Raw genomic sequence first — 18,085 nt, 5'->3', positions numbered from 1 at the left:
GCTGTAAAGCACTTTTCCTGGGCACTTTCCTTGGAAGAATGTGCCCAGTGTGCCATTTGTGTCCTTATTTCTTACAGATTGGCAGAAAGATTAAATAACAGACTAAATCCACATCATCTAAGGCAGCTACATGATCATGCAAACTGCATCTGACGCTACCCCTTACAACTGGACTTCAACATAGGCTCTCTGTTAGAATTCTCGCTTCTGAAACAGGGCTGACCTTTCCTGCCCTAATGGGAACCAAGCACAGCTCTTACCAACTTCACTAGCATAAGTAAACTTTAGTTGCTGAAGGTACTTAGCACTCATGAAAAGGGGTCCTCAACCCACTGCAGTATTGTTAAGTACTTTAAATGAACACTTTTGTAACCAGTATTTCTGTAGCTGCTGAAGTAAACATTCCTGTGTCAAGTAGCAAACCAGTGATGTTAGCGGTTCCTTTTTTATTATTTTCACAGAAGAGGAGGTTTGAATTGAAACTAGCAGGAAATATATCTGGATTCAGATCAGTGAGAAAACCTTAGAGGCATGCAGCAAGCTGGAGCGATGGGGAAAATGCCAGTCACATAGCTCCATTCACTTTTTGGAGCCACTGACAGTGCTACTTTTGAGTGCCGCATGAACCAGTGTCATGCAGAGCTGTATTCCCTCTTGTAGTCTGTGCTGCATTGATAAGCTGCTGCACTGTGTTGTGAAAAAACTTGTGTGTCAGAACCCCAAATCTTCCCTAAGGCATCTGCTGGGACTCAAATGCTCTTGCCCTGCGCTGCCACAGTTCAGAAATTCATAGATGAGAAGCTGACTATTAAAAATGCACTGTATCCTAGTGTGCAATGTGATGGTCTCTACCTTGCGCTGACCTGTTGGCTTCTAAACAAATTCAGGTTTGAATTGCGTGTTTGCTCTGCTGGCATAGTTTAAGGGCTTTCTCCCAGAGTTGTTTGTAGTCAGTGTAACTGTTTGCAGCTGTTGGTTTTTGTATTGTATTGCTTAAAACCATGAAAGAGTAGAAGAATAACATAGATTCAAAAATTTTCATTAACTGGAAGGACCTATGTCCTACAGAGTGCTACCTTTTCTCTGAATAATCCTGTCTGTAAAAGTGAAATAAAAAGAGAGAGATAATTAAGACTATTTGTATCAAGGAAGTGAGGTCTATTGAAATTGTTCACAGAATTCTTATATAGCACTCAGAGACTTATCTCACCAGAACAGCGTATGTAAAAGGTCAGAAAATTGAGTGTTCCAGAAAGCAATGGGAATTTATACCTGTGATGAAAAGAAATACTTCTAAAAATGGTATTTTCATGAGCAGCCTTAGTGTGTTAATACCTAATACAGAAATATTAAGATATCTGCTACATGTAGACATATGCTTATACCGTACATGGATACTATACTGGATTTCAGTCTTGCTGACATGTGCACATCGTATCAGTCTGCATTTTGGTATTATGGGTTCATATAATCAATAAAGTTGGGATGGGAGTTGTTTATTCACCCAGTTGGAGAAATGTATGTAATTGTTATCTGTGTAATTACTTTATTATATTCTTATAATTGGTCATACACAGGATCTTTTGGGTTTTTTTTTTGTGACATGTACATGACGAAGAGGGAACAGTTTCACTCTTAGCTGGATAATAAATTAACGTGTATGTTTCAAGCTAATAACCAAACAGCCTTGTGCTTTCTGTACAGAACTTGACCATCCAAATCCTGTGTTTTGTCTGAATTTAGAAAGTTTTCTCTTGGAACAGTCTGTTGGCAGAAGTTGAATACATGCCAAGAGGTGAATAATGTGTAGAGAAGCGTGAGGCATTTTTGTGCTATTCCTCAAGGAGCTTGTGCCAAATCCAGATCTAAAACTTCTCACAAACAATTTATATTCCTGTTATCTTCAAGAAGGTAAATAATCATAGCCAAGCAGTTAGATATAAAATTTTAAAAAACTTGTTGGAAAATATATATATATACACATTGTTTTTTAGTCCTACATAACACTGCTATTAGCAAGAAGAATTTGAGGACTATTGCATAGGCATGGTTTAGAAGAGTTTCTAAGAAATTAAGATAATGCTGAAAATGAAAAAAATCAGTTCATCCCAGACATTCTAAATATGCTAAGCCTTTTTAATTGCTCACTTTTTTATTGTTCATGAAATTTGAAAAGAGTTTTGTTCCCACTTATGCAGCACTGGGTACTTCTTAAAGCATTTCTTGTAGCAGAGTTCTTCATTTGGGTATTTATGCTAAAATTTTGAAATCCAATTGAATGTTCTTCTTGACATTTTGATCATGAAATAAAGGCATTTATCAATATTAAGGTGTTTCCTGAAGGACTCTTACTGTCCTGTTCTTACATGGACATGCTTTAAGGTTAAACAAGTCCTTTTCCTTCAGCCCTCCTTATGCATCCTGTGGTTCTGCTTTGTGCCTAGGCCCCCCTGCCAGCCTCCCTCCAGTACACCAATATCTGTCTTATTCTGAGGAATCCACAGCTGAATGCACAGTTCTAGATGCACTCTCCCAAGTGATGAGCTGAGGGAAAGATCACTTCCCTCGTCCCACTCAATGAGCAACCAAGGATGTCACTGACCTTCTTTGCTAGAAGGACAACTTACTGACTCAAGTTCCACTTACTGTCCCTTATATCTTTCTCTGCAAAGCAACTTTCCAGCTGATTGACCCCCAACATGTAAAGATGCATGGGATTATTTTTCCTCAGGTACAGGCTTAGCATTTACCTTTTCTGAACTTCATGAAGACAGTAAATAGCAAGTAATGCTCACTTTGTCTCATCAGGTTTAACATCCTTGATCAAATTCTGCCACACAGAGAAACCTTGAGGAATGTGAAAGTACCAGGTGAATCAGAGCACAGTATGATCCTGTAGATCCTCAGGTTGCAGTCTGACATTATACTTGACCCAGCATAACTGCAGGCTGCTACTGAAATGGATAGCCCTGCTCTCCCCACATTCCTGACCATATGCTTCTGTTAATTTTCTTACATCAAATTCAGTTCATAGTTCTGCCACAAAGTCAGGTCAGCAACTTAAAGAACAGAAGGCCATGAGCTAGCTCTGGAAAAAAAAAAATGAACATGTTTTTGGCCCAGAAAGCTTGAATGACTTGCCCTCAGCTGCAAAGGCTGAGACACGGTGCAGAGAAAGAAGAAACAAGGGCTAGGCCTTTCAGTGTCAGCGCAGTTGCCCTGAATTAGGCTGATGTTGGTTTATGTTTTACAGTATAATTTGTTGGTCACCTGCAGTCACTGCCAACTACAAATACTGGAGGCAAATTCATTGGAAAATGAATCATAAGAGATGTACTAAAAACCTTACAAGTCATTCCAAGAACTGCTTTAAAGATACTCTTAATTCTCATTTTAAAAATAGATTAGTGAAGTGTGAAAATCACACTGAATGTTTTTAAGAGGATGAGTATCTAATTAAATCCCATACCTGGTGATATTCAGTGGCTGACTGTGAGATGTCATTATAAGAAGAGGCAGATACACTGTTTTTAACATACAGTTCTATATATAGTCCTGCTCACAAGTTAAAGAGCTCAGAAACTGAAACCTCGCTAATTGTCTGTTATCACCTTCTGTTGAGCTTTCACTTGTAATGGCATCAAAAGCCTGGAGCAGAATAGCTTGTGAAAGGGAGAAGTCAGATGTTACAGAAATGCTGGCGATTAGTTACTAAACTTTCAGAAAACAAACCAGTTTAATGGGGTAGTGAAACCTTCCCACACTCTCCCCCTGAAGTGTATGAGTGCTGATGTGTTTTGTGGGTGTCATCTACCAGCTATGTTTTTGTGCAATAAGACATCAGTTATTCTATTCTCTTCCAGTTTTAACTGCATCTTCTGATTGTCTAATTGCCTAACATAGATGAACCCATTCAAAGTGATCAGTACCTACTTATACTTTATGTTTGCTACATCTGTTTTAGATTGGCTTCTATGTGCAGAAGCTCAGCTGGATTTTTGTCCATTAGATCAGGTATAAAATAAATCAACTTGCTGTCTGACTGCTACACCTAATATAAGTTACAAGAATGCTCAGTAGTAGTAATGCTTCTTGAAATCCATAAATCCCTTATGGCTTCCAGTGCATCACTGCTTCTAGGATTAATGGTGCAAAGCTTTCAATTTTACTAAAATCTCACACAGTAGTCCAGTTGGGTCATGCATTGATTCCCAGCTTTGTTGCCATTGAAAACCATGGAAAACCATAGCAAATGGTAACATCTTGTTCAGGGAATGCAAAGATGTGTAAGTATGAAAGATAATGGGGGGTGGTTGTGTGAAAGTGTAGTTGTGTTATTGCATCTGTGGAGCAGGTTATCTTTTTTGTGGAGGTTTAATTTTGAGTAAATTACCAGCAGTCTTACTAAACCTGTATCTGTAAGCTAAAAGGAGATATCTAAAAACATGTAGGAGATTGATTGTTTCTTGTCTCAGTTCTGGAACAGCTGAAATTCCTTAGCTTGTGCTTGTTGAAGTGACTGAATAGGGCTTGGTTATAGAAGTGATTTTTGTAATAATTAATTGAAGTGAATACATGATTAAATGATGTCTTTTGCACTGGAAGGAGAAAACTGGGAGAGAATTTGAGTTACATCACTCTGCTACTGAGACAGTTTTTAATAATTAGTCCTTAATTTTTATCATCTGTATAAACATGAAAAAAATTACTGTATGTGATTGTACAATCAATGAATACATAGATGTTACAGTTATGAGGTGTACCAGAGAGCCTAGCTATATAGTTATTACACCAAAGCAGAAAAGATAGGATGCTTATCTGTATCCTGGGCTAACTTACAAAACTCCAGCAGAGCAGATATCCAGAAGAGATCCTTCCCCACTGGCAGTCAGCTCTTAAATAGGTCTAGGAGATGTGCAGCCAGGCTCCACCCCTTCCGGCAACACAGGTGAATTGCCTTTACCTGTGCTCCTGTGGTTGACCCATTGCTTGCCTCAGGTGATCAATCAGAGGTTCAGGCTGTGATTCAGCAGTTACCATACAGTGATACACTTGAATAAACTTCTGGCTTGGACCACACGACCTCCAGAGATCCTTTCCAACCTCAACTGCTCAGTGATGTTCATAAAACCCTTTTATTATTAGAAGACTCCATGATTTTAAATAGTATAAAATCCATTGTGGGTAATAGTTACAACCTAAAAAGAATATTTCATACTAGCTTGCTGTTGCTGGATTGATGCAAGATAGGACAGACTTACTGCTGACCAGAACAGTTTGGTTCCATCACATTCTACCCATTATAACTAGAGACAGTGCTGTCTTCTAATCAGGTTATGAAGTAAAATTCATCATAGAAAGTCTTCTGTTGAACAGGTGGAACTTTGGGATGCCTGTGTCTGTGCTAACATGGCTCTAGGACTCTTTGTACCAGAATCATGCCCCATCCCTGGAGGCATTCAATCCAGGCTGGGTGTGGCTCTGGGCAGCCTGGTCTGGTGGTTGGCAACCCTGCACATAGCAGGAGGGTTGAAACTAGATGATCTTTGAGGTCTTTTTCAAGCCAGGCCATTCTATGATCTGTTTCCTTGTATGATCCTTCCTTAAGTAAGTAAGAAGGAAGAAATTGTTTGAAGTAATAAGTCATTAGTGAAGGGAAAAAAATAAATGAAAAGCAAAGATATAATGATAATTCAGCTGCATGTGTCCTCATAATTTTTAAAGTATTACACATGATCCAAAACAGATGACGTTGCTGAAAACTTATCTAGATGGTTTAAGGTGGATTTTAGCAACAATATTAAAAAAACAAAGGATAACATTTTTGTTCTCTTCATAAGTAATTAAATAACATTTATGCTTACCAAGCAGTATCTGTGCAGCTTTTGTAGCAAAGATATTATCTTATTTAGTATAAATTTGATAGCATTTGTGGGGGAATGTCATGCAGAGTTCTAATGAAATGTTAATGAATTAATCTGATCAGATATACTTCATAAGGAGGCAGAAGGCTTGTAATATGTTTATGCCCCACTGAAGCCATACTTTGATATCTTGCTAGTGATTTAGTTGAGCTTTTGGGTGGAGTGAAATGTGGTTATAAATCCTCACCATCCTTTGCTGAATTATAAACGGATTTGTCCATCTGGTGCTCTTAGAAATTGAAAAACCTTTGCAGTTTCCATGCCTGAACAACAAAGACCATGGCAGAAAGTTTGTTATTTTAAGGGCATGGATTAAAAGATAGGATTTCTTTACTATGAGAATGGTAAGATGCTGGAACAGGTTGCCCAGAGAGGTTGTGGATGCCCCATCCCTGGAGGTGTTCAAGGCCAGGTTGGAGGGAGCCATGGGCAGCCTGGTCTAGTATTAAATGGGGAGGTTGGTGGCCCTGCCTGTGGCAGGGGCATTGGATTCATGATCCTTGAGGTCCCTTCCAACCCAGGCCAAAAAGAAAAAGAAAAAGAAAAAAAGATTTAATTAAGTCTAAGTAGAGCTGTTGTTAGAATAAAACAAATAAGTGACATATACTCTTGGTTTTTTATGAGGGATATATTTTCTCTATTGAGAGCCCACTGATATTTGCTTTCTGAGTAAGTAGGTTAAGAGAATGGCTTTGGTATGATCAGTGTTGGGCGGACAAATGCTGTCTTTTTTAAGGTATAAAAATCGTCACTCTCTTGCAGGATTTTAACAACTTAATAGCAGCTCCCTGTAATTCCAATTTAATTTTCGTTCTGTAACTCATCCTGTTAGTGATCAACCATTACTGTGGATTCATTTCTTACATACACAAGACCTTGGACTGGAGTGCTCAGTGTGTGTCTTTAGGTTCTGTTTGTAAGTAGCTGCAACATCTGCATTTGCAATAGTCTTGATACGTTTCTTCAGTACTTTAGCCTCCAATGGCTGAAATATTGTAAATGAGAACTGGTCAAAGGGGGAAAAAGCAATCAGTATAATAATGAGTTTCATTATGGAATTGCATTTCATTTCAATAAGGGCATTTGAATGTAACTTGTATGCTTTTTTTTTTATTATTCTGTTGCAGGCTGCCTTTCCCTGCAGGTGACCGGGTAACTTTTAATGGCAAAGAGTGCATCTGCCAGAAATGTTCCCTGCCCCCTTCCAGCAGCACTGGCTCTTTCCCTGTACAGAACTTGCGAAGTAAGTGGGAGTTGTGCTGTGCTCTGTTGTTACTTTCTAGCTTGCACGTGTTTAAAGAACCAGTTTTACACTGACACTTGTAACTGCTATGCTGCACAGAAGCTGTCAACCACTATAGTATATGATGTAAAGAAATATACAACAGTTTTCTAAGAAAGGCTAATACTTAAATGAAACACAAACGGTGCCATTATAGAATTAATAATACACAGAACCTCTTAAAACACTTGATTATAATGGAAGTAAATTGAAATGTTTGGAGCAGGGCATAATATAAATTATAATACATTTAAGGGTTTAATCCAACTGCAGCTGAAATAAAATCCAAGTTGAAATTTCATCACATTATTTGGATCAGTCATGGAAAACAGACATCAGTGATGTAATTTAATGTCTGAGTACTACAACAGGGAGTGTATACAATGTGCCACAGAGATATTTGTATTGACCTCCATGCTACTGTGTACTATCAGAAGATACAAATGCTGCAGAGAAGAAGCAATTTCATACCACATTTTTTTTAGCAAAACTGAGCATAGAGTGGCACTGCAGCACTGAACACTGAACTTTCTTCCTGTGCTCATTTGTCCGTGAGAAGCTGCCATACTTTAACATTCAAACGCAGCCTAAAGAGTAATTAAGCAGCAAAAGTAATCTAATCAAGTGATGAATGCAGAAATGTTCTTAACGGCCATCACCTCAAGCTGAATTTGCATGACTGAGGAAAGAACCTAGACTGCTTGTTTTCTTTGTAAGAATTTACCTCACTTAAGACAGTAATTACTTTTTTTTCTTTTTTCTTCCAGATCTTTCTTTTAACAGTAGTTTTCACCATCTCTCTTCTGCTCTTTGTCAGCAAATGCTGCTTTGTGAATGCAGTGCAGGACACTACACTGATTCCTCTATTTCTAATGCCATTCTCTTTAGCAGAGACAATGGTTGTCTCTTTTTGGTGCTTTCTCTTGTCACTTATTTGAGATGGATTAGATACATGACTGAGGATGATCCATCTTGCCTGGCTGCATTTGTGGATCCATACTTTAATAGCCTGTTATCTGTTTGTCTCCTTTTCTTATGGGAAAACTGGCTTTGACTTTAATGGAAATTATTTCCCTAGTTAAGTACTGACAGGGCAAGTTTATTTGATTATCTGTAATGCAGAATCCTTTAATATACTTTGTCTACACTCACATGCTACAGAGACTGCTTGTGTTGTATTTCCTCAGTTCAGTTCTCCCAGATCCCTGCACCCTGCACCCAGGTACAGCAGCTCTTTACTTGCAGACCCATAGCAAAAGGAACAAACCTTAGAAGTGGTGTAGTCCTTCCTTAGGATAGGGAACTCTGGTAGTGAGTTACTCTGCAAGGAATGCTTTCAATTTTATTATGTTGGCGCATGGTGTCAGAGGCAGATGTTGATGGGATGTAAGTAGAGGTTGAATCTTCCCATCAGTATTCCATTATGTTTTGTTGCTGTGTGACAGTTGACAGCAGAGGGGCAGTCTGACAAGATGGTGTCTGACATGAAAGTGTGCATGGTGCAAAGATGTGTCATTGAATTTCTCCATGCGGAACAAATGGCACCCATTGACACTCATCAATGCTTACTGAATGTTTTTGGAGATTAAACACTGGATGAGGCAGCAGGTGGTGTGTTTCAGTGGTGGTGATAGTGACAGTGGATCATCTCCACTGCTTTTGCTGCAAGCAGCATGCAGGCTCTTGTTCATCGCGGTTGAAAATGCACAGCTAATGGTGGTGACCGTGTTGAAAATGAGTGTTTTGTAGCTGAGCCTTTTCTCTATCAAATAGTGTTACTGTGCCCTTTGAAGCTGTTGTAGTTTCCATGGAAATAAGTGGGTGGCATTACTTTTGGAGTGACCTACCTATTCCTATGGAAGACTGGTAGTGCACGAAAACATCTCCTCTAGCAAACTAAGTCGACAACCAAGTAATATGCTGACCCACTGTTATGCTGGTTTTATACTTGTCTTAGAACTGCCTATAGGTACTATGTAAACTATTCATCAGCCTATCTCTGAATCTTGAGTTCAAGAATGCTTTCATTAGAGTTCTTGGGACCCGCTGAGCTCCCAGCAAGACAACCCTCTCTGACCAGCCCTTCTATTTTCCTCTGGTTTTCACTTCTTTCATGCATTACATTTGGAATAAATGAAGAATGTCAAATACTTGCTTTTTGCCTGATCTCTTGAATTTTTTATTATTATATAAATAACAACCTACTTGTTTGTTTAGTTTATAAAATGCTAGATGTGAAAGCACTTTGTGGCAGTGATAATGTTGAAAGAGTTCTCTGGGGAGAATATCAGTGTGCATCAGTAAATTGATGTGTACTGCAGAGTTATTGGATGAAATTAGGTGAGTCACCAAAGGATGCTACATCCAAGACAGGAAAACAAGGACATCACTTGAACAGGGACTGTTGGCATAGAAACCACAATATTTGTTTTTACTTACCTGGAATTTAACAAAGAAAGCGACAGTTAGCAATAAAACAGTAGCCCACAAAATGCTGCATTTTTGCCCATCCAGGCTTCAGCAAGATGGAAGCTGAATGACTTCTGGTCACATGGTGTTGTATTAAGTTGGCAAAATAAACATTCAACCATTAAGATTAAATTAGATTATCAGATAAACTCCTAGTGCATAGGAGATCACAACTTTCTGATTGCAGTTAAAGAATGCATACTGGAGCATTTATTGTCTTATGGGACTAAATGCAGGCACATACCCAAATGTTCCCTTTTATTAGCAAAACTCCAATGTTCTGATCTGTGCTGCATATGCTTTTGTGCTGATCTGTTTCCACGTATTGGTTCTGTACAGAGTGATAATAAAGAGACATACTATTTCTCCCTTAATCCATTCCAAATCCACTAAAGGAAAATAAGATATATGCTTTATAGTTGTGTGCTCAGAAATTAAATATTTGCAATTGCACTAACAGAATGTCTCATTAGGATCACATCATCAACCAAATAAAAACTTAAATCAGAAAGTTTTTAAGAGGACTGTTTAAGTCCTCTAATGAGATCCTACGTTTGGAGTTCTTTCGTAATAACTAGATAAATCTTATTTAATGATTTTTGCATATTTTCTCTTCCATGCAAGATGTTTTTTAAAGCTTTAATGTGTCTTTGGGTTTGTCTTTTCCCAAGCAAATTGTTGGTATACATGAAAAACTCCTCCAAAAGAAAAAAAAAAAGAAAGGTTTTAGATAACGTCAAACAGAAGGTTAGATTGATTACTGATTGTATTGATTCTAAAATGAGTTTAGCACTGATATTTTCCATGTATTGTGAATCTGAATGTTCTAACATTTTGTGAGAGAACTGCACACAGATGGGAAACTGAAGAGAGTGAAGAGGGAATGTGATCTGGACTGTGTAGGATATTTGAGGATTCATGTAGAGCATAGAGCTTCAAATTCCATGTCCACGTGGATTCCTCTACACAGGGTCATGAACGCATAGTGCCTGAGAGTGGTTTTGTATTTTACTAGTGTAGTCAAAAGTATCCAGATTATGTATGATTTTCTATAAATAATGAATATGTAGCCAGCCATCATTTTTACATGTTGCGCATTCAATGTCACATCTTGTAGTGCCTCTCATGTTTTTATGTAGCTTTCCTGGTAACAGAAGTTCAAATCAGAATTTCAGCTGAGTTTTTTTCAGTTTTTTCTGAGTTGCAGAAAAATTTTGAATTATGAGTTAAACTGTCAGACTGGGAAGCAAACTCGGAAAGCAAAAAGTATTAATAGTTGATTTTAGTCTTGTCTTAAATCTGATTGGGCTGATTTGCAATACTTTAGAACTTAATGAGCAAAACTTCACATTTTTTAGAAAGAATTTAAAATATAACTTAATTCATAGAACTAGAAATGTAAGTTATTAGGTTTTGCTTCTTTGTTGGATTATTCATGCCACGTGGGACATTAGAGCAGCGCTGCTTGTCATCCATTGTTGAGCAGTCAGCAGCAAGCTTTAGAGCACATGCAAGCTGTTACTAAGACACAAATTGATTCTTGTACTGCAGTAACTTGTATCATTACTTGAGAGTTTAAAGCATGTGATGCACTCATCAGATTTTTCTCTCTTGCAGATTGTGGAGGCTGTGGTTCAGAAATAAAAAATGGGCAGTCATTGGTTGCCTTGGACAAACACTGGCATTTGGGCTGTTTTAAGTGCAATACATGTGGCAAGCTACTGAACGCAGAGTACATCAGCAAGTAAGTTGAGTGGGGAAGCTCAGAAGGTTTTATTCAGCATATTTCTGATACCAAATGAATAATTCAGTGTTGTATATTCTTTAGTTTGTCTTCATAGATGTTTGGAGAGGTATAAAAGACTACCAAGCATATTAAAATGAATTGAAAAAGAAAAACAAATGAATAAAATAGAATTTGTCAATTTACCTTGAGTTACCAGAGCAGCTGTGATAAAGGAAGCCATTGGGTGGAGTATGCTTCAAAGCTCTGCAGATGTGTTCTTTGTTCTTTGTGTTAGTTGTGTACAGCTATCTGTGATGCTGTAATGTGAACAAGCAGATATTATCCTTTCCATGTGTTTTACACAAGCAAAAATAATCTTAAAGTGTTCATTAAAGAGTAATATACTGGGGCTTTGTGCTGCTTGACACTTGTGCTATCAGATTTGGATTGAATTTGATGACAGCAATAAGAGTTAGCACAAAGCACACACGGAGACCAAGTCCGTGTCAGCACTCATATCAGTCTGATGAGATACAGAGTTTTCACTGGCCAAAGCAACTGGGATTAATTTCTGCATTAGAGAATTATGTTGATATGACAAAATTTTCCTAAACAGCTAACTCAACCACCAGTGCCCAGAGATTCAGAGATGATGGGGCTTCACAGCTAATGTCTCACTGACTTTGAACAGTACCTTGGATTTGGATTAATACAAGTTAATTTCACAGCATGCACTGGAGACTGAGAAAACAGTATTTAATAAAAGGGTGTTCCCAAGTATGATTTCACATTGTCTCAAATCCCATTCTCCTCTCTTGAATAAGCTAAATCCCAAACAAACAAAATTGAAGAGAAGAAACATCCATTTTTTAATCAATTCAATTGATTTTTGTGATAACTCATAGGTTCGTCTCTAGCATTCAAATTTGTCTACTATAAAGTTAATGTTTACTTTTCCACAAGTAAAGCCCCCAAAAGACTGAGCATTTGCCATCCGATCGTGGGTTCTTCTAGCATATTATGAACTAATGCACTAAATGTATTTAACTATACTTCATTTACATTTTACAATGTTAGAACAATTTCTAGTTCTTCTAGAGAAATTTCATTCACCCATATAATGATCTAAATGTGAAATTGTGTATAATTGTGATCCAAGTGTTAAATTAACAGACTGGTTCATTTTAAATCGTCTAAGTTTCCTCATTTTAACTTTTTAGAAAAAGAAACACTAGGACTTTGATTCTTATCCTTCATATTTTTCAATTGTAACTGTTAACGTATTTTAGTTGTATAATCTCCCAGAAAACCTGTAACCCAATGTAAAGCAATCTCTGTGTTGTCTGTCCTTGTTCTGTAGGGATGGCATTCCATATTGCGAAACGGACTATCATGCAAAGTTTGGTATCAGATGTGACAATTGTGAAAAATATATTACGGGAAGAGTGCTTGAGGTAAGGAGAATCTGTCACTCAAATCATAACATATGCAAAGAGAATTTCTCTCTTTGCTAGGTATTTCTATGCTCACAAATGACTGTCAACACGAGTTTAATTATGAAGTCATATGGATGACTTTTATAATTGTTTTCTGTTTCTTTTAATAATTTTATATTTAAGTTCTTAAATGGGTAAATATAGTACTGGAGAACATTCAAGTAGAAGTGGGAAGTGAATACATTATCAGATGCATGAAAAAGTAAAATGAATAACTTGAGGTTTATTTTTGTACCAAAAGCTATATTATTCTGTTGCTTTTATTGGGTTTTTAGATTTGTTTTTCAGAGTTTGTTGTTCTAAAACTTAAGGATGTTATTTAGTGTAGGTGCTTTTTTCAAAACCATATTTTCACATAATTGATTGAGCATCAGAAATAAATACAGTTCTTTGATCTAAATAGAATTTGAGTCTGCCTGCAGTGATCCAACTGAGCCCTAGCAGAGTTGGAGTTAGGAAGAGGTTCCTCAGATCCCTGTTTGTTCCACTCAATTTCACAGTTTAGAGAAAGTGGTCACAACAGGCATCCTCCAAAGCTGCTAGAAGTCATGCATGGAATAATTATCTAAATGGTGGACAGTAGTAGATATAGAGGGGATCAGGAGGTAAGCCGAAGGGAACAGTGAGTCCGTATTTGTTGGCATCATGAGGTGTTTTGGTTAATGCATGGAAAGCATTTTCCAATTGTTTTTATGAAATGTTTTATAAAATCTCAGGATTTTAAACTCCTAATAACATAGGTACAAAAAATATTCTCTTTACTTGATAAAATTTTTACCCACAGTTTGGTTCCTTATTTTTCTTACAGTCTTAGCAAAATAAACTTGAGACAAGTTCATTATTTAAAGATTTTGTAGGAATTTGACCATCCCTGATTATGTAGGTCATTGTAGTTCTAGGTAAGGTTTTGGTTGGAGGATATTTGGCTTCTTATATTCTCTCCCCTATCCCCATTCATTTGCAGCATTCCTCTGTTGAAAAAAATGGCAGCATTGATACTCTTATTATTTTGGTACTCACGAAGGCTGGGAGCAATGTTGATTGAAACCTGTGCTATTTAAATGTGGCCAAAAGTACTGATGCAGATTCTGTAAGCTTTTTTAAAACAGAGAGGAGATAAGTAGAAGAGAGGACTTTTGCAACCTGTAAAATCACAGCAGTATCAGATAGTGTCACTTCCATACAGGAGAGCCAAGATGAAGTTAGCTTGAAGCAGGCAATGGATTACAACAGGTACATTAGTATTCAGTGTCTGAATCTCTCTCAGGGATCACTTAAAATGGTCACTGAGTTGTAGTGTCAGAAGTGAAGAGTAGCTGAGTAAGGAGGTAGTGCACATGCTGTATCATGAGGAAGAGAGACTAAAACTCACGCCTTAAGCAAACCAATTTGAAGGAACACAGAGACCACATCCATTGCTAATGCAGTTAAGTCATTTGTTGCTTGCCTACAGCAGACAGATTTATTCCAGTGTTTAAAGTTGGGGCTGATCTTTTCTGTCTGTGCAGTATCACATTCTGTGTTTGTCTCTGGTCAGGTTGCTGGGACACTTGTACATCTCCTGGTCAGGAGGACAAAAACAAAAAGTAGCTGTGGCTGCTTGTCATTGTATACATTTTCTGTTAGAATTGTTTGGAATCCTGAAGTATTTTTCAGTACTTCAGCATTTATTTCTGTGGCCTGAAATATAATCTGGAGAGACATAGAAATAATACATAGAAATAATAAGGTGAATTGCTGATAAAAAGGGGAAAAAGATTTGTCAGTGATACTTCTTAGCCAGAGGAACAGTTCCCCAAGGGAGCTGCTGGAAGCTATCACTTAGATCATGTTAAAACTAGATTGGACAAGGCACTGGAAAATCTACGTTAGGGAACAATCCTGCAATGACAAAGGGCGGGACTATATGACCTAATAGGATTTTTTCCATCTCTGATTTCTGTGATAATGTCAGGAGGACAGCTGCTTCCACAATTGTTCTGTGCCCAGATTTTAAAATGCTGTCTCTCTTTCCAACACTAGTTCATTTAAAGTGTTTATTCAGCAGAGGAGGAAGGGAGAGTCAACTATTGTGAATTAATGATAATTAATTGTAGGTTGCCCGCCAAATACTGAGATGATTTAGTTACTTAAGTTCTTCATTCCATGCATTTTCTTAGGGCCAGCTCCATTTCACGTAGTAAAGAAACTCAAACACAGGATAGCTGTGTTTCTAACTTCTTTCTTGTGTCTTCCTATTCAGTCCACCTTGTCTTTTCCCCAGTCTCCCAGGGAACTTGTACTGAAAACGCTATAAATGAGGTTAAACTGCTGACTTACAGAGACCATAAATTATTGTATTGCTTTAAACGGCAACATTTTTGCAGTTATTTTTACAAAAAATCTTCTCACCAGTGCTTGTTTGGACAAGATTTGGTTTGAAAACCTAAAGAGCACTGCTTCATGCAACATCCACCCTGTCTCCCTGTTCTAGAAATTTATACGATTTTGGTCTGATCACTTATATTGATAAACCTACCATCCAAAATCAGTGGCAAGATATGGCTGGAGTTTACTTTGTAGTTTGACTTAAACTGCAATGCAACTGAAAGCCTTTAGGGTTTATCTTTTTGTGCTATATAATACTATAATGCTATATAATACTATAGCACAGAGCATGAGCTTCTGCTGTAGTTCTGTTCCCCATCCAGCAATAGCAAACCTCATGCAAACAATTAAAATAATAAGCTGTTGATTTTATAACCTTTTTTCCCCATTTTGTTGTGTTCCAGTCTATTTGGCACTAAAAATATATATTTTCTCTTTTTTAAATGTCATATGCAGTTATTTATTATCAACTTGTGCTAATAAACATATCTTACAAATAGACAAAATATGTGTAATTGCCTTGATAGAAAAATACTCTGTATTTCACATGGTAACTCAGATCCTGGAGGAACAAACACCTTTCATTCCAGAGAACACTTAGTGTTTGTTTAATGATCTTCAGTCAATCTCTAGTTGTGTTCTGCTTGGAAGGGACAGAGGCAGGTTCCCTATCTCCTGTGTTTCCCTCAGAACAGCCTGTGCAGGTGCTGGGGAGGCTGATGTTTTGTGTGGAGGGGGTTGGTTGGCAGACAGTGACACATTCTGGTTCCCTTCTGGGAATCCTGCCAGGATTTCTGTAACTGATAATTAGAAAAATAATCTTAATTCCAGCATCTCTCTATTTGTGTGTGGTCAGTCCATAGTTGCTAGTTCTCCTCATGAAGACTGATTTTTAGCTCTTTTGAAGTTCTTCCTTTTAACTGAAGATCTCTAAGAAAAACTTTCTAGTATTATTCCCTGTCAACCTCAGTTTTGCTAAAATAAACAAGCTGAATTCTTCTCTACTCCTAAAAAATCATAGAATCATAGAATTGTTTGAGTTTGAAGGGACCCTTTAATATCCTTCAGCCGTCTAGTCCAACTCCCCTGTGATGAACAGGGACACCTACAGCTTGACCTGTACTCAGAGCCCCATCCAGCCTGACCTTGAATGTCTACAGGGATGGGGCACCCACCATCTCTCTGGGCAATCTGTGCAAGTATCTCATGAACCTTGTTGTAAAAAATTTCTTCCTTATATCCAATCCAAATCTCTCCTGTTTTAAATTGACACCATTTCCTCTTATCCTATGAAAATCAGCTCTAGACTCTTATTGTGATGCTCATAGTTCTCCTGCGCGCCCACTGCCCCCTGAGAATCCGTGCATCTCAGCATGGATGGACTTTGTGCTCTGGATGATGTCCCACCACTACCTTGGGCAGTGCTAGTAACTCTTTTCTCTGTTTCTAAAGAAAATTGCTTCCCTGAGACAGATCGCTCTGAAGGCTTCATTACCATTGATAGCCCCTTGTAAGAAGTGACTTGGGGAGTATTTCTCTTCATCTACTGTTTCAACTAATGATTTCTTAGGTCCTTAGAGGAAACCTTCACAGCCAAAGACAGCCTCTGGAGATGTTTTGATTGCAAATACATTGCAGGCTGTGAGGAAATCAGATGTGATTGCTTAGATAAGCAACTGCAGCAGTTCTGCCCAGTCTGAGTTGCAGGCCTCCATGCTCAAGATGATTCTCCACTGCTATAAACTGTTGCTTTGAATTTAATGTGCACAAAAGCTGATAATGTAAAATATTGGAGGATTATATATTTCTGGAAAGGCCTCTGGAAGCTTATTTCCATGCAAACCAATTACTGCTGAAATTGGTGATCTGGGCTGCAGACAGAGGGATATTTTCAAATCTTGACTAGACTTCTGTCTACCACCTTGCTCTGGTTTACAGCTGTGGCTGTAGTATAAATGTATCCTACTTGAGCTGGTGAAAATGCCCATATCACTTGCCAAATGTGAAGATGGATCCAAATGTTCCCTCTGAAATGGCAGCATGGTACTCAGCATATGGGGGAAGGAAGAGTTAACATTTTGCTGTTTTACATGTATGTGTAAATGTCTATAAAATATAATCAATATTTTAAAAAATCTATTCATCATAAGCATATGCTGCTTTAAAATGAAGGAACAAATGCAGAAGGCACTATAAAGGAATTAGGCTAGAAATGTCAATTATGGATATGTCAATTAAATGGCAGTTACACCTCAGCGACTTATTAATTAAAGCATGAATCTTTTATTCTTTTTTTTTTTTTTTGTAGTTTGCTTTTTGCTTTGCCTTAAGGTTGAGCTGTTTGCAGCCACAACCACTTTGTAAATCAATTCCCTTTCCCTATTCAAAAGTCTCAGCACAGTAGATAGACGAGACTAATTCTTTACAGCGGGGTGCATGAATTTCTGCCCGCAGTGTGGAATAATGGTTCGTTCTGAAATGCCCGTTACCCTGCTGTTTCACTTACAACAAAACCTAGTGATGTGTGAAAGGTGCTCCAGCAGCTTACAATGCAGGCATTAACGCTGAAGCATGCAGTAGAAGTGATTCTGTCTATGTGCATGAAGTATTTCCTGTAGCATGATCAGCCTGGAGAAGGCTGTCAGAGCAGCAGAAGGATCTGAGTGTCTGTACTAATCCTCACTTAGATACTGCTCTGCACGACAGTTCTCTCCATCACAAGAAAAGAAGGAAAACTGTTGGAAAAGATACAGCTAAATAAATCAGCATTAGCTCTTGTCCAAGGAATCCATTGAAGGTAGGAAACGTTAACTAGAGCTTT

At 37.9% G+C, this 18,085-nt stretch overlaps 1 protein-coding gene across 9 annotated transcripts in view; it reads left to right on the top strand.

The window, feature by feature from the left end:
* The window catches only part of ABLIM2 (actin binding LIM protein family member 2), a 137,930-nt gene that overhangs the window by 54,903 nt on the left and 64,942 nt on the right, over positions 1-18,085 (top strand). For all 9 annotated transcript variants that reach the window (XM_048943523.1, XM_048943518.1, XM_048943516.1 and 6 more), the window contains exons 4-6: positions 7,052-7,167; positions 11,293-11,419; positions 12,762-12,855. In XM_048943523.1, the coding sequence (XP_048799480.1) occupies positions 7,052-7,167; positions 11,293-11,419; positions 12,762-12,855 (337 nt within the window). The remainder of the gene's footprint in view (positions 1-7,051; positions 7,168-11,292; positions 11,420-12,761; positions 12,856-18,085) is intronic.

The sequence above is a fragment of the Lagopus muta genome, chromosome 4, assembly GCF_023343835.1.
Source record: "Lagopus muta isolate bLagMut1 chromosome 4, bLagMut1 primary, whole genome shotgun sequence".
In the NCBI taxonomy this organism is placed as follows: domain Eukaryota; kingdom Metazoa; phylum Chordata; class Aves; order Galliformes; family Phasianidae; genus Lagopus; species Lagopus muta.
This window is presented reverse-complemented; position numbering and strand designations above follow the sequence as displayed.